General features: G+C 37.8%; 2 protein-coding genes across 2 annotated transcripts in view; one reads left to right on the top strand and one right to left on the bottom strand.

Moving 5' to 3' along the window:
- The first annotated feature begins 11632 nt into the window (after window positions 1–11632).
- On the top strand, window positions 11633–15178 carry LOC116177435 (integrin beta-PS-like). Its single transcript, XM_031496411.1, has 9 exons — window positions 11633–12117; window positions 12160–12325; window positions 12378–12427; window positions 12482–12592; window positions 12638–12814; window positions 13700–13924; window positions 13973–14254; window positions 14453–14582; window positions 14976–15178. Exons 1-9 carry the CDS (start codon window positions 11977–11979, stop codon window positions 15101–15103), a joined length of 1410 nt encoding a protein of 469 aa, XP_031352271.1. The 5' UTR covers window positions 11633–11976; the 3' UTR covers window positions 15104–15178.
- Window positions 15179–20046: 4868 nt separating this feature from the next.
- Window positions 20047–25783, bottom strand: part of LOC116176008 (proto-oncogene tyrosine-protein kinase receptor Ret) — a 75546-nt gene continuing 69809 nt past the window's right edge. The window contains exons 13-18 of the mRNA XM_031494428.1: window positions 24790–24979; window positions 24517–24700; window positions 21482–21611; window positions 21217–21418; window positions 20992–21164; window positions 20047–20939 (exon numbers count right to left, since the gene is read on the bottom strand). Of these exons, the coding sequence (XP_031350288.1) occupies window positions 20641–20939; window positions 20992–21164; window positions 21217–21418; window positions 21482–21611; window positions 24517–24700; window positions 24790–24979 (1178 nt within the window). The 3' untranslated portion in view covers window positions 20047–20640. The remainder of the gene's footprint in view (window positions 20940–20991; window positions 21165–21216; window positions 21419–21481; window positions 21612–24516; window positions 24701–24789; window positions 24980–25783) is intronic.

Below are 25783 nucleotides of genomic sequence, written 5' to 3'. Positions count from 1 at the left end.
AAGACGATTAATCGGTAACATAATTAATGATTAATCGATAACTGGTCGATTAATAGATAGTGGATTAATTAAAAAAAAATGGTCGACTAATTGATAATTTATCGAAAATTATTGAAAAATGTATCAATTCGTATCAACATCAACTCGTGCACTGCACAGCCAGATATGTTAAGCTCCGCTTTAACGACCTTATAAAAGAAAACCAAGAGATGAAGGAGGAAATTAAATCACTAAAACGCACGGTTCAGAGCAAAGATGAGCAGATTGCCGAACTATGTTCGAGAATAAACAAAATGGAACAATTTGCAAAAAGGAAAAATGTTGAAATACACGGGCTGGGGAATGATGAATCAATTTCACCGGAGAAGAAATAGCCGACCAGGTGGGGTGTGGCGATGTAAATCAGTAAATGTAAAGAGTGTCATTAGGGTAAAGCTACCACACTCTTCCTTTCTGTTAGCAAAACTAGAATCAGAAGATCACAAGAAAAACTTCATAGTCTAAGGGAAACTCTGGTGGAAAAACCAATCTGAAGACGACCAAAAACGCAACAAACGAATTTACTTTAACGAGAATCTGACGGCAGAAAATCGCAAACTATTCAAAGAAGCAAAATCGCGCGCGAAGATGTATATTACAAATACGTTTGGGTTTCTCACGGCCGCATCCTAGTACGTAAATCCGATAATGACAAGGTGTACAATAGCGCGTCCATGCGTGACCTAGAGAAACATATTATGGGCTAATCAAATTGTATGTGACATTTTAGAATTTGAGTTCCAACTTTTATCAGTTACTTTCTTTAGTTACCTAAATAAACTGTGTTTACAAACATTAATTTTATTTTTTTCATAACAATTTATTTTAGTAAATGGACATTTTTATTTTTCTCCCCTTTATGAACTGGATACAAACAACAATTAAAAACCCACAAATTAAATTTAAAGTAAGTGAAAACATAAGGCAATGGACTAGTTTCAATCAAAACTCACAATCGGGAAGACTAAATATTTTCCATTTAAATATACATTCATTACGTAAACATTGGGACGATTTGCAAATACTGCTGCACTTGTCAGATTTTGACATAATATTCTTGTGTGAAATCAATACACCAGAAAACCAAATTTCAAATTACAACTTACCAGGGTATAAATCGCTACACAAAGTTAGGGCAGTAAGAAAAGGAGGAGGTTTGCTCATATTATATAAAGACAGTATAGAAATTAAAACCATACCCACGCGCACAAAAAGTTGCGAATGTTTAAGAACTATTTTCAAAACTCAAAAATCAAAAACACAAGTCTACACCCTTTTTGTTTATCGTCCACTAGACGCAAGTGTACAAGAATTCCAAATCGAGATTGAAGCGATGTTAAGGGATGTCAAAGAAACGGAAGTGATCTTGATAGGTGATATAAATTTAAACCTGTTAGACGGAAAGAGCAGGAATATATCTGATTACGAAACACTGTTATGCACACAAGGTATGATGAACGTTATCTTGGAGCCAACTCGGGAAGAAATTCGCGAGGGAGTACTTACACAATCCTTAATCGACCACATTTTCCTACGAACGCAGAGTGAGACTATTTACTCTTCCATACTGCAGCACAAATTGTCAGATCACTATCCCATTTGTGCATCGTTCGAAGTCAAAAATACACTGAAACCTTACATGAATAGAAAAAGGCAAACATTTGATGTAAACAAAATAAATCAGCTAATTAATGATAAAAACTGGCAAAATGAAAGCAGTGTCGATATATAAACGAATATACGAGAAACATTATTACGAGTATGCACGAAATTTACAATAAATCAACTATAGAAAAATGGTATGTCAACAAAAAGGAAACTTTACCTAAAAGAAAATGGAGCGAATGGATAACAGACGACATGTATAACAAAGTCAAAGAGAGGGACAGGTTGTTTAAACGTTGGAAGTCAAATCCGAACAACGCGAAACATAGAGGAACATATAAAACATTTCGAAATCGAATTAACAATGAAATTAGGGACTTAAAAAAAGCGTACTACAACAGAAAATTTCAAAGAATCTCACGAGAGCCACAAGCTATCTGGAATGAAATAAATAATATTTTATATAGAAGAAAAAACAAGAGTGTCGACGATAAAATCATGAGCAGCATAGGAAAAAATAAAAACATTTCCACCATTGTAAACGATTTCGCAGATTATTTTAACAATCTAATTATTGAACTGAGAAAAAGCTGCCAGCATGTAATACATCCGAGACTGGAACCCCAAGAAATAAATTATCGATTTTATATACCATTCTCAAGCCAAATTCAAATTGAAGATATCATAATGACTATCAAAACAAATAAATCACCTGGTATTGACAACATAAGACCAATAGAAATCAAAAATAATACGAAAGTCTTCGCGGAAATAATATCAAAAATGTTAAATCAGTCATTAAGAAATGGAATTTTTCCTGACGAATTGAAGATCGCAATTACAAGGCCAATATTCAAGAAAGGAGACCCATACGATCCTAAAAATTATCGACCAATAAGTATTGTAACGTGATTTATAAATTCGGGTTCGATTTATATCAATATTTATTAAACAAAACTAAAACACTATAAAATCCGTACAATTTATATCGATTATTTATATCACTCACTTCGCAATTTATATTTCCGCGCTCGATGTTTACGTACTCGTTCGGTAGTAGACTGCCGCGATGTTCGGTCCGCAACCATTTATACACGCAAGCAATGTAAGTCCCGAACATTCTCGAATATTCCTACTATCGCGCGCGTAGAAAATTCCAGAGCGCCATAGGCGACGTCATGTCTTGAGCATTTCCGTTACACTGCCCCCTTCTTAATTCTGGGCGTCTCGTTCAGAAACTGCGTTAGTATTACTTTTTAATGCCTCGTGTCGGAATCTGCAGTCAGAGCCTGCTCGACAAACACCTTTCTTGAAAAAGTAACAGTTCACAGTTTTGCGGAGGGTCGTCCCCTGTGGGTTGAAGCAGCATACTGTAATTCGAACGCTAGTGTTTCTAAAAATCACTTCGATCATGGTTCGCACTATTTTCCAGTCCAACCCATCTAAACCACATCCAATCTTCGGGATCGCCAAGCTATTTATGTCATAGTATGCCATGAGTTTCCTTAAGCTTTTTAAAGCAGACCAGAGGTTTTCATAGCTGGGTTTGCCTTCTGACGTTTTCTTTGAAACCAAGTAGAACAAAGAGCGTTGACTATCTTCTAAGCGCAGTACTTTACCCACTCGTGGTCTTTGCTTTATCAACTCGTCTATTCTTCCAAATCTTTTCCGGAATACGGAAGCTATACCTCTACCCATGCGAAGGTCTTCCGCGACACAATGGGCGATGGAAACGTTAACCGGAAGCTCAAAAATATTTTGACAAATTTCCTGAGTAACGCCAAATCGAGCTTTCTTCCGCTGGGCGTAATTTGACATAAAATCGTTAAAGTTTGGCTCGATCTCAAAGCTGCGTTCCTCTTCTCGAATACCTCTAACTTCTTCGTTGTTGTTGGATCCGGCATATCGTGCGAGTCGATTAATGTGGACAACTTTCGGTTTCCGGTGGTTCATTCTGATACAATATATCACGTCATTTATTTTCTTGATCACCTCATACGGACCTTCCCATTGTCTTTGTAGCTTGGGAGAAAGACCTCTTCGTCTCTGTGGATTGTGCAGCCATACCAGATCTCCAGCTTCAAAAGTTTCATTGACCGAGCGGAGGTTGTATTGATTTTTCATGCGATCGCTTGCAATCTGAATATGACTTCTAGCCAAGTCGTGAATATCGTTCATCTTCGCCTTTAGTTGGTCAACATAATTTTCACCTGCGACATATTCTTCATGGGGTTTACGCCCAAACTCGAGATCACATGGAAGGCGTAGTTCACGACCCAACATAAGGCAGGCAGGAGTCTGACCCGTGGGCTCGTTGACGGCTGATCGATATGCCATAAGGAACAGGTGGAGGTACTGGTCCCAATTTTTCTGATGTTCTGCCACGACTTTTGAAAGATATTTACCCATCGTTCGATTCATTATCTCAACCATTCCATCTGACTGAGGATGCAAAGGTGTTGTTCTGGTTTTATTGGCTCCTAACAATCGACAAACATCTTGGAACAAAGCCGATTCAAAGTTCCTTCCTTGGTCTTAATGGATTTCTACAGGAACACCAAAACGTGTAAAGAACTCCTTTACCAACACTTCTGCAACTGTTGCTGCCTCTTGGTTTGGAATGGCGTAAGCTTCAGTCCACTTTGTGAAATAATCCAAAGCGACTAGGATATATTTATTTCCGCCATCTGTCTCGGGAAACGGTCCTGCGATATCGATAGCAACTCGTTCCATCGGACTACCAACGTTATACTGCCTCATGGGTGCCTTCTTCTTGGAAACTGGTCCGTTTCCAGTAGCACATAACTCACATTTTTGACACCATCGCCGGACATCTTCTTTACGGTTGATCCAATAGAATCGCTCACGTACCCTTTGCAACGTTTTCGTAATACCAAAGTGTCCTCCGGAAGCGCCGTCATGCAATTTTCGCAATACTTCCGACACTTTGCTTCTAGGTATTACTAATTGCAGCGTCGATTCGGTGCCATCTTCACTTTCAAGGGTCCTATACAACAGGTTGTCTTTCAGAGTCAGGCTATTCCATTGGCCCCAATAACTCTTTACTTCAGGACTTGTGACACTAATGTCTTGCCAGTCTGGTCTTTGTCCGTGGCGCATCCAATTCAGAACAGATTTTATACTTGGGTCGTTTTCTTGGGCCGTTTTGATTTCGCTTGGCTTCCATTCCTCACTCTCTACAGTTGTTCGTCGCAGATGGCCAATCTTGTCTTCTATCTTAGAACAATGTGTGCAGTTGTCCTTGCACGGTCTTCTTGACAAAGCGTCTGCATTATTGTGGACTTTTCCAGCCCTGTGTTCAATGTCGTAGTCATATTCCTGAAGACGTTCTAAACTTCTAACCATCTTGCCACCTGTCCTTCTGGGTTTCGGAACTGCAAGAGCCACTTTAGCGCTGCATGATCTGTCCTTATCAGGAACTTGCGGCCGTAAAGATATTTATGGAAATGTTCGCATGCCTTTACCACACCCAGGAGCTCTCGCCTAGTCACACAATAATTCCTCTCGGGTTTCGACAGTACTTTGCTGAAATAGGCAATAACTATTTCCTGTCCGTCTTGCAATTGAGAGAGAACAGCTCCAATGGCGGTGTTACTGGCATCGGTATCTAGCACAAACTTTCCTTCATTTCTGGGGTAGCCAAGGATAGGTGCGCTAGTAAGAGCCTGCCGGAGATGTTCGAAAGCTCTTTGACAGTCTTCACTCCATTCGTACTCATTGCCCTCTTCTGTCAACTTTATTAATGGTTTGGCAATGTTGGCAAATCCTTTCACGAATCGTCTATAATAGGTGCACAAACCGAGGAAACTTCGAATCTCGTGCTTGTTCTCAGGAATCGGCCACTGTTGAATCGCTATAATCTTCTCTGGGTCAGCTGTAACACCGTCACGAGATACGATGTGCCCCAAATATTTAACTTCTTTTTGGAACATAAAGCATTTCTTGGGACTTAGTTTTAAATTGGCCTCTCGTAATCGTCCAAACACCTCTCTCAGGTTCTTTAGGTGTTCTTCAAAAGTTTTTCCTACGACAATTACATCATCCAAATATACCAGACATGTCTGCCACGTTAGTCCCTTTAGAACTGCTTCCATAAGTCTCTCAAACGTCGCGGGGGCATTACACAATCCGAAAGGCATTACTGTGAATTGCCAAAGTCCAGAGCCTATAGAAAACGCGGTCTTCTCTCGGTCTGTCGATTCCATCCCCACTTGCCAATAACCACTCTTTAGGTCGAGTGTGGAAAACCATTGGGCTCCAGATAGAGTGTTCAAGGTGTCGTCTATTCTTGGCAGTGGATAGCTATCTTTCTTGGTGACCGAATTTAATAGACGGTAGTCAACGCAAAATCTTGTGGAGCCATCCTTCTTCTTTACAAGCACTATCGGTGATGACCAAGGACTATTCGATGGCTCGATGGCACCTTGTTTTCTCATGTCTCTAATAATCTCCTCAGCTTCGTCTCGTTTAGCCAAGGGGAGTCGCCTTGGCTGTTGTCTAATCGGTTGGGAATTGCCAGTATTTATTTTATGGGTGACTATGCTTGTCTTGCCCTTGTCCTGGTCGTTTACCGCGAACACATCTCGGAATTCCACAAGCATATTTTTCACCTTTGTCGTTGTCTATTGTCCAAATCTGGAGTGTTTTTAATGACCATATCTATCAGCTCTCTTGGATACTTTCCTTTAGATAGATTTTCCGATTTCACAGAGCGAATAGCCGAGATGGGCACACACTGTCCAACTACAGATCGTTTGCTTAGCTTAACAGGACTATCTTTCAAATTCATAATTCGAATCGGAACGCCATTTTGAACTTTTACCAGAGCCCTAGCCACTAGAAATTCCTTTTCGTTTAGTGCTTCGACTATCCGTAGGCTTCCCTGGCGACAATATCCATCTAAAGTGGTCATTATAATTTTTTCACTAAGTCCGGGTATAATGACGTCATGAGTGGTTAACAGGCGGATAACATCTTCTTTGTCTTCATGGAAAGGGAGTTCTTCATCGCCGACCTTTAACACGCCCTTTTTCACGTCCAACACAGCTCCGAGTTTCTTAAGAAGATCCCATCCCCAAGATGAATTGATCAGAAATATCAGCAATTAGCACCTGGTGATTGATGGTGGTCTTTCCGATGGTGACAGACATTTGTATTTCTCCGTGCGTTTTTATTCCTTCACCAGTTGCTGTTTTTAACTGCAAGGTCGAAGATGAGATCCGAGAATGATTCTTCAATAACTCTGGTCTTGCAATAGTTCTTGTTGCACCTGTGTCTACTAGCAAGGATCTGTCTTCTCCATTAACTCGGCCGTCGATGTACAAATTCAGAACTTTTCCAGACGACGAAATGTTTACAGTGAAGATCGGGGCTTTGTTTCTGCAGGTCGACGATAGCCCCTTCCTGTCGACCTTTCTTAGTTTTCCGACTGCTGTAATGGTTTTTGGCAGTTGCGGCGAACGTGTCCAATCTCGCCGTGGTTCACGTTTCTTTGCCAGTGACTGTATTGCTTTATTGATCTTTTCTTCCATGACTTTACTGACCTTTTCTTCCACTACTTTACTGACCTTTTCTTCAAAACTTTCAGAGCCACCTTCCTCTTCGATGGTTCTTACCCGGCTCTCACTGCGAGGTTCCACCATACGTACTCGCGCACTTCCATGACTAGCTTTCTTGGCGGCTTCGAATTCTAACGCATGGGCCAAAGCTTTCTCAATTTTGTCGTGCCTAGCCAATCTCAAAGCCTGCTGGGCATCTCCATCACGAACGGCATCGATAAATGTTTGTACAGCCAGTTAATCAAGAAAGCTCTCCGGTGCCGTAGGGTATGCCAATCGAATCAGTCTAGCGATGTCCGCTTCAAGTTCCTGCAAACTTTCTCCAGGTTTCTGCATTCGGTTCTTGACTTGGGCATAGTAAACTTGCTGAAGGGGTTTATCGCCATATCGCATTTCGAGTCGCGCTACTATTTGTTGGAAGTTCTGTTGATCCTCGGGGATAGTCCGCAACACATCCAGAGCATCTCCTCTCAGAGCAAGAATCAGGGCTGTAGTTTTGTCTTGAAGAGTCCATTTATTTGCCGCAGCCGCTGCTTCAAACTGTCGAACGTACGTGGTCCAAGGAATCTTACCATCAAAAGTAGGTGGCTTTATTCGGGCTTGCTGAACGTCGCCTTCTACTCTTGTATTTGTTTCTGGGTCGACCTTCTTGTAATGAGTAGACTGTGGCACCTCAAGAAGACGGTCCATCAGTAATTCATCTGAGGCACTACTAGTACGCTCTTCCGTAGTCAGTCGCAAGAATTGCTCGCGCAGCTCTTCATACTTGTGCTCAATCTCAACGAATGTTGCTTTAAATGTTTTGGAAACTTCCGTAATTCTATCTTCAACTTTTTCTTCAAAATTTCTAGAATTTTCTTCCAACTTCTCGAACTTCTCTTGAATATTTCTAGAATTTTCTTCCAACTTCTCGAACTTCTCTTGAATATTTCTAGAATTTTCTTCATTAATCTTTCTAGAATTTTCTTCCAACTTCTCGAACTTCTCTTGAATATTTCTAGAATTTTCTTCATTAATCTTTCTAGAATTTTCTTCCAACTTCTCGAACTTCTCTTGGGTGCTTTTCATTTCTTGTTGCAACACCTGTTGGCCATTTTGGATTTGCTGGAGCAAATTGAGCATCGTTTCTTCCATTTTAGCGGCAGCAGATCTTGTTACAGGCATACACAAGCACAAGCACCTAATTTAATCTTACTTTTAATTAATTTAATTAATCCCACTTCTGACACCAATGTAACGTGATTTATAAATTCGGGTTCGATTTATATCAATATTTATTAAACAAAACTGAACACTATAAAAACTGTACAATTTATATCGACCATTTATATTACACACTTCGCAATTTATATCAGATTTTCGCGCTCAATGTTTCGTCCGTACTCGATCTCGTTCGATAGTAGACTGCCGCGATGTTCGGTCCGCAACCATTTATACACGCAAGCAATGTAAGTCCCGAACATTCTCGAATACGCGTAGAAAATTCCAGAGCGCCAAAGGCGACGTCATGTCTGGAGCATTTCCGTTACAGTATCCTGCCAATTATCGAAAAAGTTTTCGAAACATACGTAGTCCGCCACCTAAGGAAGTACTTGGAGGACAATCTCATCATAAATAGCAAACAATATGGATTCCAGAGAGGGAAGAGTACGGAACAACTCCTGAATACCGTTAATGATTACATAAACACCAACATGGACAACGGTAGATACACCATCGCAGTCTTTATTGATTTTGTTAAAGCGTTCGATACAATAGATCACGCGCTACTTCTGAAAAAACTGGAAGCATGCGGTATAATTGGGAAAGAATTGAAGTGGATCAAATCGTATTTAGAAAATCGGTGTCACATCGTAAAAGTTTGCAACGAATACAGCGAACCGAAGCCTTGCGACTTCGGTGTGCCGCAAGGAAGTATATTAGGTCCAATTTTTTTCCTGATCTACGTGAACGACCTTCCAAAAGTGATTGAAAAGTGTGTGTTATGTTCGCGGATGATGCAGTGCTACTATACGCCCATAGTAATATACAAGTGTGTCAAGCGGTAATACAAAGTGAGTTCAATAATGTGATTGAATGGGCACACGGTAGGAACGTTTATATTAATGCCACAAAGACTATTACAATGACTTTCAGAACTCCACACATGGTATTACCCAAATCTACCCAAATACAGCTTCATAATTGTAATTGTTTGTTTAACTGTTGTACATATTGTGGATGTCGTTTGCTGACCCAGGTCAGTGAGACAATGTATTTAGGCCTTAAAATGGACAATCATCTAAAGTATAACAAGCATATCGATTATCTTTATGCAAAACTAAAGAAAATTTCAGGTACATTTTACTTGCTTAAAAAACAACAAACGTAGAGGTAATGAGTCTAGTATATAAAACGCTTTTTGAGTCTTTAATTCGTTACGGTATACAAAATTGGGGTTGCGTGGAAGATATTTACATAAATAAATTAAATAAAATACAAATGAAGGTGTTAAAAATGATATACCAAAACATGAACAAACACGATATACTAGACAAAATTGACACATTAACGCCGCTAGGGGTTTATAAGCTGTACCATATAATTAGTAATTTTGAGAACGATCAATATAAGGTAACAATTGAACACCAATATCATACCAGAACCACGAAATATGTAGTACCACGCTCTTACAATAATTATGGTGAACGTACACTTAAATGCACTATACCGAGGTTGTATAATGAAATTACGTTTGACTACAATTCATTGAAAAGACAATTGTTTATAAAGCAACTTAAAACTATGCTCCGCAATGATTAAAGTACTGATTGCACTTCCCCTCACAGCGCCCTCAAATGTATACTTCATTTTGTGAACCTAAATGTGAAATTCTTATATCAATATGAACGGTACCCACTGATAAGTCTGTGACTTAGTGGGACCGCATATTATTGTAAAATTGCAACGAATAAATGAATGAAATGAATGAATTAATTGTGATTTTAAACATAATTCACAACCTACTTTAGACTGGTTGACGTAAATTAGATACCTACTATCATGCTTAAATTACCGTTTCTGTTAAAAACTAATAATTTTGAGGTTATTGAAGGACGTACCAAATTTTTGAGGATTATTGTCTAGTTTTGATTTCAGAAAACTACGGAATACTTATAGTTGTTTTAATGTTTTTCAAAACATCCTGTTTTTATTTAAATTGTCAATAACAATACCAAATATAACCAAACATGTTAACGAGTGTATGCATTGAGAATATATTTATATCGATAGGATTTATGAAAAAGTATTCATAGTTTTCTCTCGATAATTATCGCTATTACATTATTCAATAACAATCAGAGATCGACAATTTTCGACAGATGTCAATAATAATCTATTATTATCGACAATTAACGATCATTATTGATTAAAAGTTATCTATAATTATCAAAAGTTATCGAAAATATCGTTAGTATGCAGTGCCCAGAACGTATGCTCACGAGTAACATCAGGTTCTTTTTTGATAGCACAGTGCGAAAACGCGCCAAGCTACGAGATGGTCCTTTGAAGGATTCTCTCGCATGGCGATAATAATCTAACATCATGTTCTAGCTAACCCTGTGTTGGGTTCGGGTGTCTTTTGAGTTATTAAGTTTACAGTTTGCAACTATAAGTGGAAGAGCCGACTCTGGACCATAAAACACATGTTTTGAGGCAGTTCTCATTACCTTCCGTTAGGGGATAGTCCTCGAAGTCGTCCAATTTGTCAGAAAGCCCTATTTGCTTTTTCGGCTTTGAGCTGGATATGTTTTGCTCCAATTCAGTTTTTTGACTAGTATAATTCCTACATCTACCTCTGAAAATTGGAGATGTTCTTGGAATAACACCTCTACCTCCCTCTACCTTTCTTTTTTTCTTGTAAAGAGAACAAACATATTTTTTTCCCGCACAACCGACATGTTGAAAGTTTCAAACTTCAATTTTTAGTATGAAAAGTATCAAATTCAAATGTTCTCTTAAAAGTACCTTCCTGATTGTTTATTTACATTTTTAATTTTAAAAACAATAAACGTTAACGAAACGCCATTTTAGCTAGGGTTACAGTGGTGATTTGAAACTCGAGAGTTGAACTGCGGATAAAACGACCCTCAACATGAGGTATCTGCACATGGCCTCCTAACCATCTGACGAATTTATGTCAAGAAGTAGTATTTTTACCGTACTTATCCCCCGCCAATTGCAAATCGATCTGGAAAACTGTTTCTAATTTAGAAAGGCGGGGAGGGTGGGGGGAGTATTTACGTCCACACTATATGAAAATAAAAGAACTTCAACATTCCCATAAACTATTTCCATACACTCGTTCAGTTTCTCTTATCACCAGTGACATACAAATTTTGTTATTGGGTACGAAAGGTTACAACTGTTTACTGTTAACTTACAACAAAACAAATCTCTTTTGAAATTCCGTCGGAATAATTCAGAAATACATACGTTTTACTGTTTTAGAAACAAAAGTGGTCCATAAAGTAACAGTTCCAAAATAAATTTTCCAATTGTCCTTTATCGTTAGACAAGCGAGGTTGTTCTAAATGATAAATAGAATAGACATAAAATTTGCAATATCGATTATTTTAGTGTAGTTTATCTGTCTGGCCGATTACACAGACAGTCTGTTATCAACATTCAAAAAAGTAGATCCAAAACGCCACAGTACTAACGGAACGCTGCTCTATAACTAAACACTGGTAGAACAACCAATTTAGTTGTCATGGTGCAAAGTGTAATATTTTGCATATTTATTTTATCTGCACTTGAAGTGAGTGCGAATAACACAACAAATTTATGTAATTCGTTTTCAACATGTGGAGAATGCATACGATCTCCATATTGCGCGTGGTGCTCGGAGGAGGTAAACACAAACCTCTAGAACTAGTTTAACTCTGGGTTTTAGGGAGCGGATAATGCACCCCGATGTTTCAAACCTAACTTACACCTACCCTACATTGCCGAACTTTGCTCGGAAGATCAAGTTTATTTTCCGGCAGGTACGATATCTTGGGACGATTCGTCGACAGGTCAATTATCTCCTCAGATAATTAACTTACAGTTAAGAGTAAGTAAGTATAATATCCTAATCACCGTTTTTGTGCGAAGAGTTGTTGCTTTAAGATGAACCTCTCTACTTTGTGATCCATTTTGATAAGGCTGCCAATGATACGGTAAGTTCTCGGATACGTGCGGAAGACATCTACTTATAGTTTGATTTCGGTTAGGATATATCAATAGTATTGAATGATAACTCATCCCCGTATTTAAGCGTGGAGTACATTTCAAAATGTTTAGGGAGCTATGTGGAGACCAACGTTTATTGCACCAACAGTATTGTAAGTTTGTGTACCTTTAGACACTTGCTAATCTGCTGTGCTTAGGTACTTGAGGCCTCCAGGCATCTTCACTTCAACGTAAAGGTGGAATTGACCAAGTGTCCCAATGGATATAAGGAGCGATATCAAAAGTTCCAGATATTTTCAGAAAATAGTACCAAATCGGTAGATGTGAACGTTGAAACGTTTTGCACTTGCCCATGCGAAAATCCCGGATTTTTGGTAACTGTCGTGAATAAGGGTAGACATTCTTCGCAAATGGTTTATGCCAGTTTGTAGGGGAGAAACAGTCGCAATGAGGAAGTGTCATTTGTTTGCAAAAATCTCTTCAAGTAAAGTGACACGAAAATACAACATAAATGAGCTAATTTCTGAGTTTTTTCTGATTATCTCCGAATTTTGTCACTTTCTAAGCAGCGTTACGGGCTAGGTTACGGGTTTTCTAGATTCTAAAATCCCCTCGAATTTGGGGCAGTACCTTCGATTTTATGGGGACGAGAATTCAATTATTTGTTCTTGTAAGGTTTGAACGGTAATATAATTTCTATAAAAATTCTAACTTGAATTAAGGCCGCGGAAATTTTCATATGTACCGCTTCATAGAATGGTGATCTCGAGTAAGCTTAATGGGGGGGAGCCAGACGGATTTTGATACCATTGGTTGTTGATCGCGCGATAAGAGTTTATACGATTCGTCCCACTGCGTTGGTTCCGTTTCGTATTTTCTAGTCGGCGCAGCTTCCGGATCACTCGCATCCGTTCCTTGTCCCTCCTAAGCGTCACGGATCCAAATTTTACGCGAAATTCTCTTATTTTAGATAATAGTACTTTTTACGAAAAACACAGTTTTTCCTTATTAAAACGCATTCTTATCGCTAATAAATGACGTCAACTTTTAACAAAAGTAAATAAAACGCCCAAAAATTCAAACAGAACCCCTTAATTAATGTATCTACGTCGTAACGATTTGAAGAAAAGATGTTGTATAGACTACCACATGATGTAGTTTGCTCCATTAGGCCCTACGATATTTACTTCTTGGGAATAAGATTGTTTCACTTCCTGTTTTGGCGAATTGTCCATACTTACCATACATTTATTTTTTAGGGATATCAATTGAAGGCGAAGCAATGCAACAACGTTGGAACATTAAAATGTGGAGTTTGCGAGTGCGATTTAGCCCACACCGGTAAATATTGCGAATGCTCAGTGAGCGAGCTGACCGAATTGGGTTGTAAAGCAAATAATTCGACCGACGATGTTGACTGTTCCGGAAGAGGAACTTGTGTATGTAATACATGTGAATGCGAAATCACCAGTAATATTAGGAAGGTAGAGAACTAAATGCCTTACTTCAATTTTGATGTGTACCCCTTATAGAAAATTTGGGGAGCGTTCTGCGAATGCGACAATTTCTCTTGCGACAGACACAACGGTAAGATGTGCGCTGGAAATGGTATATGCACTTGCGGTCAATGTTCGTGTGATTCCGGGTATAGTGGAAACGCATGTGAATGCACTAACTCGACAACTCCTTGTTATCCCCCATTTAAAAAAGATGCGCTGATGTGCAATGGACATGGTGAATGTATTTGCGGCAGGTGTGAATGTGATGCGATGGAGGATGGAAAATTTTATGGAAAATTTTGCGAAAATCATCCGGTATGTTCTAAATTTAGCATCTTCTCATCATTCTCAAAAGATGTAGGTAGCTTGAAACAAAACACCATAGGTATCTGACCTTCTATGCAAATGTTTCCATGGAAATTAACTGTCAGGTAGATTTAACGATAACATCAAAGACTAGCCCTTAAGCTCTAACAATTAATAGTAGCACTGTAACTAACAGTTCAAATTTAGCGCAGAGCAAATACATGCAAGAATCTGGCCACTTGTGTCTTGTGCCAAGTGTATCTCCAAGGTCCTTACAATAGTACGGAGTGTGCCGAAAAATGCCCATTCGCAATTACTGTAGTGGATCAGTTGAAAGGTTTGTAAACGATTTTCTTCACTACTAACACTAACTACTTGACATGGAGCAATACAACTTGCAAAAATAAAATGCATGCAATAAGCATTGCATTGTATTTATTTCACAGTTGCTAACTTCAAATAAGAATTAAATAAGAATAATAAAAAAAACCGTAACCGGTGCGTACTTCAACATCATAGTTATCGCAGCTGTATTTTAGCAGATTGGTGACACAAAAACAACTCATGCCAGAAAAATAGCTCCGGCTATGCAAGTCTCTTGCAGCAATTGATCAACTGGCTTTGAACTGCGCATGCCTTTCGCAATTTATCTTGCAACTTGCTCCCCCCCTTGTCAAGCGGGCTTTAGGTAGTGAATTCAAAAAGATCAAAGGTTTTTTTTAAATTGCAGTTGGTGCTACCGACAAGGATTTCTTGTGCACTGGACAAGATGAAAATGGATGTGCTCATGTGTTTAAGTATCAAAACAACACAAATGTCTTTAATATTACTGCCCAAAAGGACGTGCAATGCGTATGAATTGAATTCGATTAATTTATGGTAGTCAAGTATTTGTAACTGTGAAGTTAAATAAATGCCGCTTTTTGTTTTGTTTATCTTTGAAAAACATGAAGAAGAATCGGCCCAGGTGGTCGCTTTATTCTTTAAAGATTGCTTTGCTAAATTTACAAATATGTCGGTATAGGAAAATTTATACGTGTACCGCTTCATAATGAAAGAGAACAGAAATAATATTCGAGAAATAATATAAGAAATAATTATTGTTCAAGCAGATAAGAGTTGAAACATATTACAGTGTTGCCTCCTCTAAACACCGTGGCGACAGAGCATGAGAGTATAAAAAACAGCGAGTTAATGCTTCAGTTGCGATGAGACGGCACTGTTGACTTACCCTATACTTACAGTAGGCAACTCTGTGGGGGAAAAATTACAAGCAGAGCGATCTAACTTTCATGAAACGACGTACCGCTTACAAAAAAAGCTATTGTAAAAAACCAAAAAAACCATTTTTTACATGTTCCATAATTTTACATTTTGCCGTTTATTAACGATCCTAGAGATTTTTTATAATTCTGTCTGTCGTCTGTCTGTTGGCCTGTCCGTCTGTTCCTTTGTCCGTCTGTCCATCTATCTGTCCGTATGATTGTTTAGAAATGCCCGATCTCTTTGACATCTCCGTTAGTTATGAACTGAATTGCATGAAATTCAATATGGGCATAGCTTCAGCCATATAATACGCAACGCCAAAAGTTGAGTCGAATCGATTTAAAATTCACAGTGCCCTTTTCGCATTCCGACCATTGATTAACCGAATTGCAAACTTTTTTATTTATAAAAATATTTAAATAATTTGATAGATAGGCACTTGGGATAAAGGAGAATCAAACGCCAGTTTCAAAATTTGGATTTGCGAATCCGCAATGCCAACTTTTTCATTTATGGAAGCATTTAAATGAAATTGGATACATAGGCGCTTGGAATAAAGGAAAATCAAACGCTAGTTTCAAAATTTGGATTTGCGCATGCGCAGTGCCAACTTTTTTATTTATGGAAGCTTTGAAATTAAATTCTCCTTATAAACTGAAACTGAAGTAGCACGTCAAAAATGGACGGCACCTATGCAACGCTATGTTTCATATTTGTGGCCGGATGTTTACCAGTTTTACAGAAGTTGCATCTTAAAAATGTAAAATGAATGGAAGTGGAAATGCGCTTTATGTAAATCTTTTACGATTACTTTTTTAACTTGTTTAAATTGTATCGCTTTTGTAAATTCTTTATTTAGATTTATGTATGTAATTGTAAAATGTGAAATTGCGTGTTAAAATGTAGAGACATCTGGTTGTTTGCGATAAGGATTTTTTATCGGACGAAATTGAATTAACGCCCCTTTTATCGTTGTTAAAAGATAACCAATACATAGATGCAGTGTGTAAAAGAAGGTAAGCAATTTTAATAAACGATTTAGTTATCGTCAAGTAAACTATATAGTAAAAGGCTGTGGAAATATTTTAAAATGGTTTGTCCGCATTTAGAAAAAGGTAGTTCGAGTGTGAGTAGACAAGGCAATTGTTTGTTTAGTGAAAGTTCAAAGTTTCTACCGTGTGAGCGGCAACCGAAAATTTCATTTATCTTATTTATGAAGCCAGCTCGAGTCAATTAGTCTTTGAATATAATATTCAAAGTGAAGTTTCCTGAAGCTGTCAACGAGTGTTTGTGTCTTTGATAGCTACGCCTGAATATCGCACATCTTTCACGACTACATCGTTTGCATTAAAAAAAAATTAATTTTAAGGGTTCTTATTTTATTTATCGACCACTTGCGTGCGTGGTATTCTGTCCAAAGAAGTTTTGTAAGCCTTCTTACTTTCAGGTATTTTGTTTTAATTGTTTCATGTGTTTCGGAATAAATAAATCCTTTGTGCGACCCCGATTGAGTTTTTATATCAGATTTTTATAATGGCTCCCACGAGTTATTTCAAATAAACTTGTTTAGTAAACTTTTTTGGAATTGTTGATTGAGGCCACCGAGTGTTTCGAATTGGGAAGTTTTAAGTCAATTAGGATTTTGAATAACACTTAGTTTTGTGCGTAAAAAAGGACAAGAACAAATGAAATATATACCGCGCGTACTGTGGTTCCAGAGACGCCATTTCTGCTAACTCCACCCATGGATTTTGACCAGCAATCGAAGATCCTTGAACTCTTGGAAAAAGAAATTCTTCGTTCTGGCTCCATTATGACTACTGTTTCTGTGTTTGTCTACAAGAAGTTTGGTTCAAGCATTTCCTGCATCTTCGATTTTTATAGGCTTTTCATCATCTTACGAAGAATCCAACAGGCTAGAAGGGTCGTACGCGCACCTGCTGCAAGGTGAATGCACAAAATTGTGGTCATTCGATGCGATTCAGACGGTTCATATTTGACAATGTGGACTTCAATATATTTTGGATAGACACCACGTATTCCACGGCACGGAAGGAATTGGGCGCAAGCCTGTTGAGGGCCCAGAACAAGAGAGGGATAATAAATAAATAAATAAATAGCTGTATGGAAAAAATCTGCATTTTCACCATTTGCAGCTGAATGGAATGGTTTTATGGAGTTTGTAACCAGTGGTGAAAAGTAAGAATGCTCGCAAATAGTTTTCCTCCCGCTTGGTCCACACTTTTTCGCCACGCAGTGAGCGGTTGTGATACTGTTTAAGCATACCGTATGGATTGGGGAAGAAGCATATCTGCAGCACCTCCCTCTCTGCAGCAGTAGATCCGTTTCTCACACCGAACGCTATTCCTCAGCAGATCACGAGTTTAACGAGCCGACACTGATAATAACAACCTCGACGACCTACGGTACCGATTATTCACACCATGAGTGACGACTGACGAATGCTAAATTGCAACTAGCCTGCCTACTCCCAACAAGGAACTGTGACGGGACGGATGACATCCGTTTCTGAAATGGCCGCTAGGGGGCGTAACTGCAAACTGGAATCTAAAGTCACTAGATATAGATATATTTAGTGACTTTACTGGAATCTAAAGTCACTAGATATAGAAAGTACCGCAATCATCCGCCATTTTTGGGCAAATTTACTGCCAACTTAAAAAAATTGACAAATAAAATCTGAATAGCTGTAATTTTTTATAACCTAACTTCATAGTACTGTTATGTTTTATAAAAAGATATACAGATATCTCCAAACAGGTGGAACAATCCCTAACATTAAAGTTACTAGAATCTGGTAACTTCCGCCATTTTTGGGCAAAAATCATGCGTTCTCTCTCTAATACACGAGCCCAATGGATTGCGGTACTTTCTATATTTAGTGACTTTATTGGAATCTAAAAAAGTGATGTTTCTGTGAATTCCGCTATATTAACGGTCTTTGAAGTCGACGATAATCTGAACCTTTTTTGTTTGACATATTTTGCTGTATTTCTAAAAATGAAGTGGTAGGGGGTATTCAAAGATTTCCGTAAAGAACACCCTGTATCTTCGAAACGGCTGAGCCGATTTTAACAAACTCGGGTTAATTGAAAAGAGTATTCTTCGGGTACAAATATTATAATATTTGAAGTTTTGTTAATTTCACATTTCGCCGCTTGAGGGCTTTTTTCGATATTCCGACAGCAATGGTTAATTTTCTCAAAAAAATTAAATACGTTGGTTTGATTTTTTTCATGAAAAAGTAGCTAAATGATGCCTAAACAAGCTCGCGAAAACCGCATCTCGATATCTTGTTCCTAACCTAAAATTTAGGGCAAAGCAAATTTTATACCCTCAAATTTTTATTTTTTTAAGCTAATTTTTCCGGAATTATTTTTATTATATAATTTGTGGCCCTAAGGTGGATCGATTTAAAAAAGGAAGCTTTTAATGTCGCCGTAGATGCTCGAAATGCTGACCATCACGATATACGGGGTGTCCATTTTAAAACTTGCAGTCGGCAGCATGAAGCAGCTCAAGTTGAAGTTGTTCGCCAATTTTCCATAAATCCCTCAATGTCAACATTTAGTTTTTTTGTTAATTATTAAAAAAATAAAATTGACTTTATTATGGTGCCCCTGGAAATCATTTTTCAGTAGCTTTCCAATGATGTGTCACAAGTATGGGGCTGCCATTTAGGATTTTTGAAGAGGGGGGCTGAGGGGTTAAGGAGGGTGGGGGGTTATCACTCATAACGTCATTCTAGTTCCCCCTCGATACCCCCGAAACGGTTTTCAATATCTTCTTTAGTTTGGAAAATATGGCCGACTGCAAGTTTTAAAATTGACACCCTGTATATATATCAAGATATCGAGATGCGGTTTTTGCGAGCTTGTTTAGGCATCATTTAGCTACTTTTTCATGAAAAATATATCATACTAATGCATTTAATTTTTTTGAGAAAATTAACCAATTCTGTCGGAATGTCGAAAAAAGCCCTCAAGCGGCGATATATGAAACTAACAAAACTTCAAATGTTATAATATTTGTAGGTGAAGAATAGTTCTTTTGAACTAACCCGAGCTTGTTTAAATCGGCTCAGCCGTTTCGAAGATACAGGGTGTTCTTTACGGAAACCTTTGAATACCACTTCATTTTTAGAAATACAGCAAAATTTGTCAAACAAAAAAGATTCAGATTATCGTCGACTTCAAAGACCGGGCATTTTTTGTTAGGTTATTACCTATAGCGGAATTCACAGAAACGTCACTTTTTTAGATTCCAGATTGCAGTTACGCCCCATAGCGGCCATTTCAGAAACTTAAAAATATTTTCCAAGTTTCTCTCTTGGTTTTATTTTTTACTCGTAGTGTCAGTCTAACATTCTAACCCCACTTTTTCCAACCGTTGTCCACTTGATAAGAAAATACCTGTCCGGAATGTACAACAAAACTTGATAAAAATACAATAATATATTTTTATCACAAAATGTAACATACAAATATACATCCTTACTTAAAAATAATAATAATAAGTACCTAGTAATAAATAATGTATACACGACTAGACTTAAACATGAAGCAGTCTTTACATAAACAATCTCACTATATCTTGTACATTTCATTATATAAGAATAAACAGTTTCATCTTCCTTTTTTTACACCCTGTACAAAGTGTACTAAAATTGAAAATATACACATCCTTCATTTACTATTTTTGTCGAATTACATTTTACATAAACATTCACTAGTCACAAAATAATAGGTAACAACCAATTTCGACAATTTGAGCGTTACATCGCCTAATTTATATTTATTAAAAGTATACTTTTTGAATCCACTTATTAAATGCCACAGTGCTTATAAAAATGCTACTACTTAAGCCTTTTACTCAATCTAACGAATCGAATAGATGGACAATTTTTTAGACCCAATCCTGGCTGAAGCATGTGCAAACACCTTTTGGGCAAAGGGTAGAAATGAGAAAAAAATGATTTCAGTTGGCAGCTTACAGTCAACCTTAAATCCATGTCGGGCAACTGCTTTAATTGTTCACAAAGAAACAGTTGTTTCTTCCACAAATAAAAGCAAAGGCAAAATTGTGCTAAAACATCGCGGCGAAAAAATTTATTTAGATTTGCAAGCGTTCATGTCCGTGTAGCCATATTGTGGAAACTCATTAACTGGTGTGGTAAGCGTGTTGTCGGGTTTGTTTTGCAACTTAACTGGGGTTTCGTAACCCAAGCTGTTTTGCAGATCAGGTTGTGACGTAGAGAGCAGGGCGTCGTTTTTAATTTTTTCCTCTTCCGGTTGCACTACGTTTATTTTGGTAGCGTTCCCGCATTTCTCATAATCTATCGTTTTGTTTAAATAGTTGATGGCCTCCGTGTTGACTTTAACAGTATTCGCCGAGTCCTCCACGTCCACTGCAAATTTTCCAAGTTTAACTGACCTGTGATTAAAGTAAAAAAGATATACCTTCTATGTCCTCCAGATTATCACAGAAGTATCCTCGATTATTGAAAGCGTTGCTAGTGAGATCCAGATATTCAACCTTGTCGGCTAGCATCTTCTCAAATTTCATCGACAACTCGGAAAATGTAGGGCGCTTTTCCGGATCTAAGCTCCAGCAGCTCCTCATCACCTTATACCTAAAAGGAAACCCTGTTAGATTCAAGAAACGTAAACATTCAGAAAACCTACAATACTACAGAACAATTTTCTGGCCTTTCCATTCTGTAACCCGTTTTCAGAAGATGAAACAACGACTGCACCACTATCCCAGGGTAAGGTGACGCGCCTAATGTCACCAGCTCCCATATTAAAATTCCAAAGCTCCAGACGTCCGATTTGTTTGTGTACACGTGATCGGATAGCGATTCCGGTGCCATCCACTTTATTGGAACTAGTATAGAACACAAAAAGTTGTTACACCCCTTGACCCCTAACATTGTTACCATAAAGTTACCTCTGCCTTTACTACGTTTGAAGTATGCGTCGTCTTGGTAGATGTCCCTTGTGAGTCCAAAGTCTGATATCTTGCATACCTTTTCCGCTGCTAATAAGATGTTTCTTGCGGCTAAGTCTCTGTGTACCAACTGCAAATTACATGAATTATTTCTGCATTTTATTAGCACCAGTCTGAGTAAATGAAATACTAGGTAGGTACCTACGTATGAAAAGGTGCGATGCGTAATATCTCACGGCTATCATACTACTTTCTCTCAGATGTTCAATTTGCATTATATGCTGTACACAGTTTATAAATTCATGTTTAGTTCATTACAGCCATAATTAAAAAATATATACTATATACAGTGTGTCCAAGATAAGGATGTCTATCATGGGGATTTTCAAAACCAAATAAGATACGAGGATAGTCAAATTAAAGAAACGGTGCGGAATTAAAATGCTTAAAGAAATCCAGAAAATTCCGATTACTTCCGAAGATATGTTCGGCCACAAAGCCCGAATCGTGCGAGCATATTTATCGGACAAATTTTCCATTTTCCAGGAAATTTCCCCGATAGGTATTCTCACCACCATCCTGTTGAAACCAACAGAGTTGAAAACTTTTGTTTTTTTTTGTGCCGTACATCGTTGTATGTGTAATAAAAAATTCTACTAAATAAAGTATGTACGGTCTATTCAGTATATCTTCCGTTGCACGTCATTGCCTGAAGAAAACGACGTACCAACGTAAATTTACTTTCGTTTATTAGGCAACACATTAAGCTTGTAGTTTATTTTGGCCGCAACAATTGGTAGGATTTCGCTATGTTGTCGCGTTTAAATTTGTAAATTTGACAGGTTGCTTTTGGTTTACTTTTCGTTTGATTTGATTTTGATTATTTTCTACGTCTTTCGCTGTGCATTGGTTTGAAGAGTAATTACTGAAGAATTTTGATAACCCGTCAGTAATTGTGTTCGATAACGGGAAAACAGACAACATTAAAGTGTGGTTAGGAGATCATAATGTGTTCTCCGAAAATGATTTTAAAGCCGAACTGTTGAAAAGGTTGCACAGTAAGTACGTTCGCAAATTATTTGGTATTATCTAAATCTTGTTGATACTTTTAGGAATAAATCAGCTAAAATGTATCGCATAACGCATTGACCACTTAGCCGAGCAATACGGTTACTTCGTTTTACGATTACCACCCTATCATCGCGTTTTTAATCCTATCGAACATATTTGGGGCATAGCGAAAAATTACTTCAATCGACACATGGGTAGAGATGGAGGAAGCATTGAAAATTGCATAAACATGTGACAAGAAACACTACAACCGATAACTTCCGAAACGTGGCGCAATTCAGTTAAGGATACGGAAACTGTAATACACGAGTGGTACGAAAGAGAAAAGCAATTAGATCTTGAAAACGTTGCTACTATTATTATAAACTTTGAACACGAAAGCAGTTCCGATGATTCCGATTAATTTGAATATCATCCATCACATCACATAACCTGTAAAATTTTATATTTAGTACTTTCTCTGTAAAAGAGATGCTACATTTGTACAGTTCATAAGTTATTAAAGTATATTGTATGTATATTGTGGTTCCAATTAACGAAATGAATAATAAAAATTATTTTTATTTTATTTAAGGTGTGGATTGTTCACACAAAGAATGCACTGTCTTGTTGACAAGTGACATAACCTAAATCGCTCAAAACTAGATTTGGCATTATTGCATAGTAATTACGTCACAGAAAATGATGACGTGCAACGGAAGTTATACGGAATAAAGTGTAGGTACTTTTTTTATATGTCACATAAAAAAATAAAGTTGATGATGATTTCTCCGAAACGAAACGTAGCATTAAAAATCTCTTAACGGTGTAGAGATCAAAAAGTGGCAATGCGAAGTGCTTTTTATTGTTTTTTCTGTTTAAATAACATCAGAAAAAAATTAACAAAATCGCTTTCCGAAATGAAGATTCGCCATCTTCAGTACACGACCAATTGTAGAAGGCATTTCTTGTTGACGAAGAGAATCAGATAATTTTTTGAAATGAAGGGACAAATTAATGGAAATGATAAGAATGATAGAAGCGATGAGTCGGAATCAGGGTCAGTGGTTAAAGCTTTTCGTTTCTTAAGTTGTTTCTTTTGGGTAGTCTTTTTGGTTCTGGTTTTTTTGGCATTCCTTTTATCATTTCCCCCACTTTTCAATTACTCAATTGTTTTGTTTTGTTAGTAATTGTTAGAAAGTTATACTGGTTTAGGTTGGTTTTAAAATATTTACTGTAAGTCCAAATAGTACGAGTGCTTAAATTATGGTTCAGTTCTAAACAGACCTAAGCGGAACTACGCCTATTATAATAAATACGTTATTATTACTCTGTCGGTGAGACAATTGCGCCTCTAACGTTGGTTCTGTAAACCGCAGACCATTTCAGCCCCGAATACCAGTGCGCGTTTCCGTAGCCAATCGGTGCCGAGTAATGCCATTTATAGTTTGGTTCGTAGTAGACCGAAAATTAAGAGCTCAGGCAATGAAAAGAGTGAGAGCGTGCTTCTCTACCTGTGTCAACTTGCCTTCAGATTAAGGCATGACAGGCAGTTCGTAACAATGCAAGCGACTTGTTTAGTATTTATTCATGAACAGGAACACCACAACCTCGATTCTGTGCTAGAAACCAAGACTGTCAGTCTGTTATTCGGTGCAGCCTTATCGAGTTTAGTAGCAATTTGACCACAATTTGTTCAGATTATTTTATTCAGATGTTGAGCTACGAAAATTTGGTTCTTACAAATGCATAGATTTGGGTAAAAAAGGGTCTTAACACTAAGGTCTAGGAGTCTGAGTCTGGGAGATGGTGGTGGTATAATAATCAGTGTACAAACTATACAATACAAATAATCATAATTTAAAGTAGCGACTAAACCCGGCAGAACAATTTTGAACAGTAAATTTTGACCTTCCCAAAAATTGATGTCACGTGGTAAGTGAAACTAAAAAAATGAACTACAGTAAAAAATGTTTACATTTTACCTTTATATCGCTGAGGTAAGCCATTCCATTAGCAATTTGCCAAGCAAACGACAATATTTCGTTCGGAGTGATGTCGCAGATTTTCGGTTCGTCGTAGTGCTCCGGCGGCAGCGACAAATTCTGCATTGGATTCGTTTGTATGTGTAAATCGGTGTGTAAATGCCTACTTCTGCGCAAATAGTTTCTGAAATGAGAAATTCATTTTAAGATATAATACACAGAGGGGACATTGATCCATTTATCTAACGCGATGGCAAAGAAAAATTAGTTCACCTTAGAGATCCGTGCTCGGCAAACTCGATGATTAAATAAACGGGACCGCCAGGCACCGTAGAAGCTCCCAGAAGTTTTATAATATTTGGATGCGAGACTTCTTTCAGCAGCTGATACTCCGATAGCAAATCAGCCAATTCCCTTTCACCTGCGTCATTTTTTAGTGTCTTCACAGCTACCGTTGTGTAGCCTAAAATAGAAATAATTGGATAGGTAATAAGCAAGTCAGTGCGAAAGGTAAACTTGGCAATTGCAAGCAAACAGAAATAATGAGAGTTAGTTATTTCTTTGTCGGGCCATTTTTATAGTGTTCAAACGACGTTATCGGTTGCAAAGGAAAAGAGCAATTTATCTTTTCACCGGTTGGAAGGCATAAGAAATGTTGCCCGTTTCCATACCCTGGAGATATTTTTGGTTGTTCCCAAGCTGTTTTATATTGCATTCAGAGTACTTAATTTTAATAGCGTTATAAATATTATGCTTCTGAACCTCGAAGAAAAATATTATTGGTAAATAAATTGAGGAAAATTAGAAGAGGTCTTTTTTATACACTTGATACATTATTAAACTTCAATTTTCCCTAGGTGAACGAGAGCTTTGCGATACATAACAAATCAGGACTTTTATAAAATGCTCAAAATTGAACAATGAATTTGTTGCTATTGGTTTCTTAGTACTAACAGGCCTCGCTGTGTATTTGCGTGTGAAAGTTGACGGTGCCAGGAAACCGTGGCAGAATTATCTGACACTTGTGCAAATGTCAGATCCGCCGTCATCGAGCCTGGTACGCAGTGTGTTTTTTTTGCTGGGTGGGATTTCATTGGTTGAGAAGAAGTTAGCTCATTGGCGGAAAATATTCGCATGTGTTGAATGTCAAAATGTTCCTCTGTATTAGTTAAGATGGCAGGACTTTTGGAGGCCGTTAAGCGGTGCGTTGTTCTGTCCGCAATTTGTTGCTTCCGTTAAAGACGTAATAGAATTTCGTTTGTGTAAA

The sequence above is a fragment of the Photinus pyralis genome, unplaced genomic scaffold, assembly GCF_008802855.1.
Source record: "Photinus pyralis isolate 1611_PpyrPB1 unplaced genomic scaffold, Ppyr1.3 Ppyr1.4_LG7, whole genome shotgun sequence".
NCBI lineage: Eukaryota > Metazoa > Arthropoda > Insecta > Coleoptera > Lampyridae > Photinus > Photinus pyralis.
Note: the sequence above shows the minus strand (reverse complement) of the source record. Positions and strands in the feature narration are given on the sequence as shown.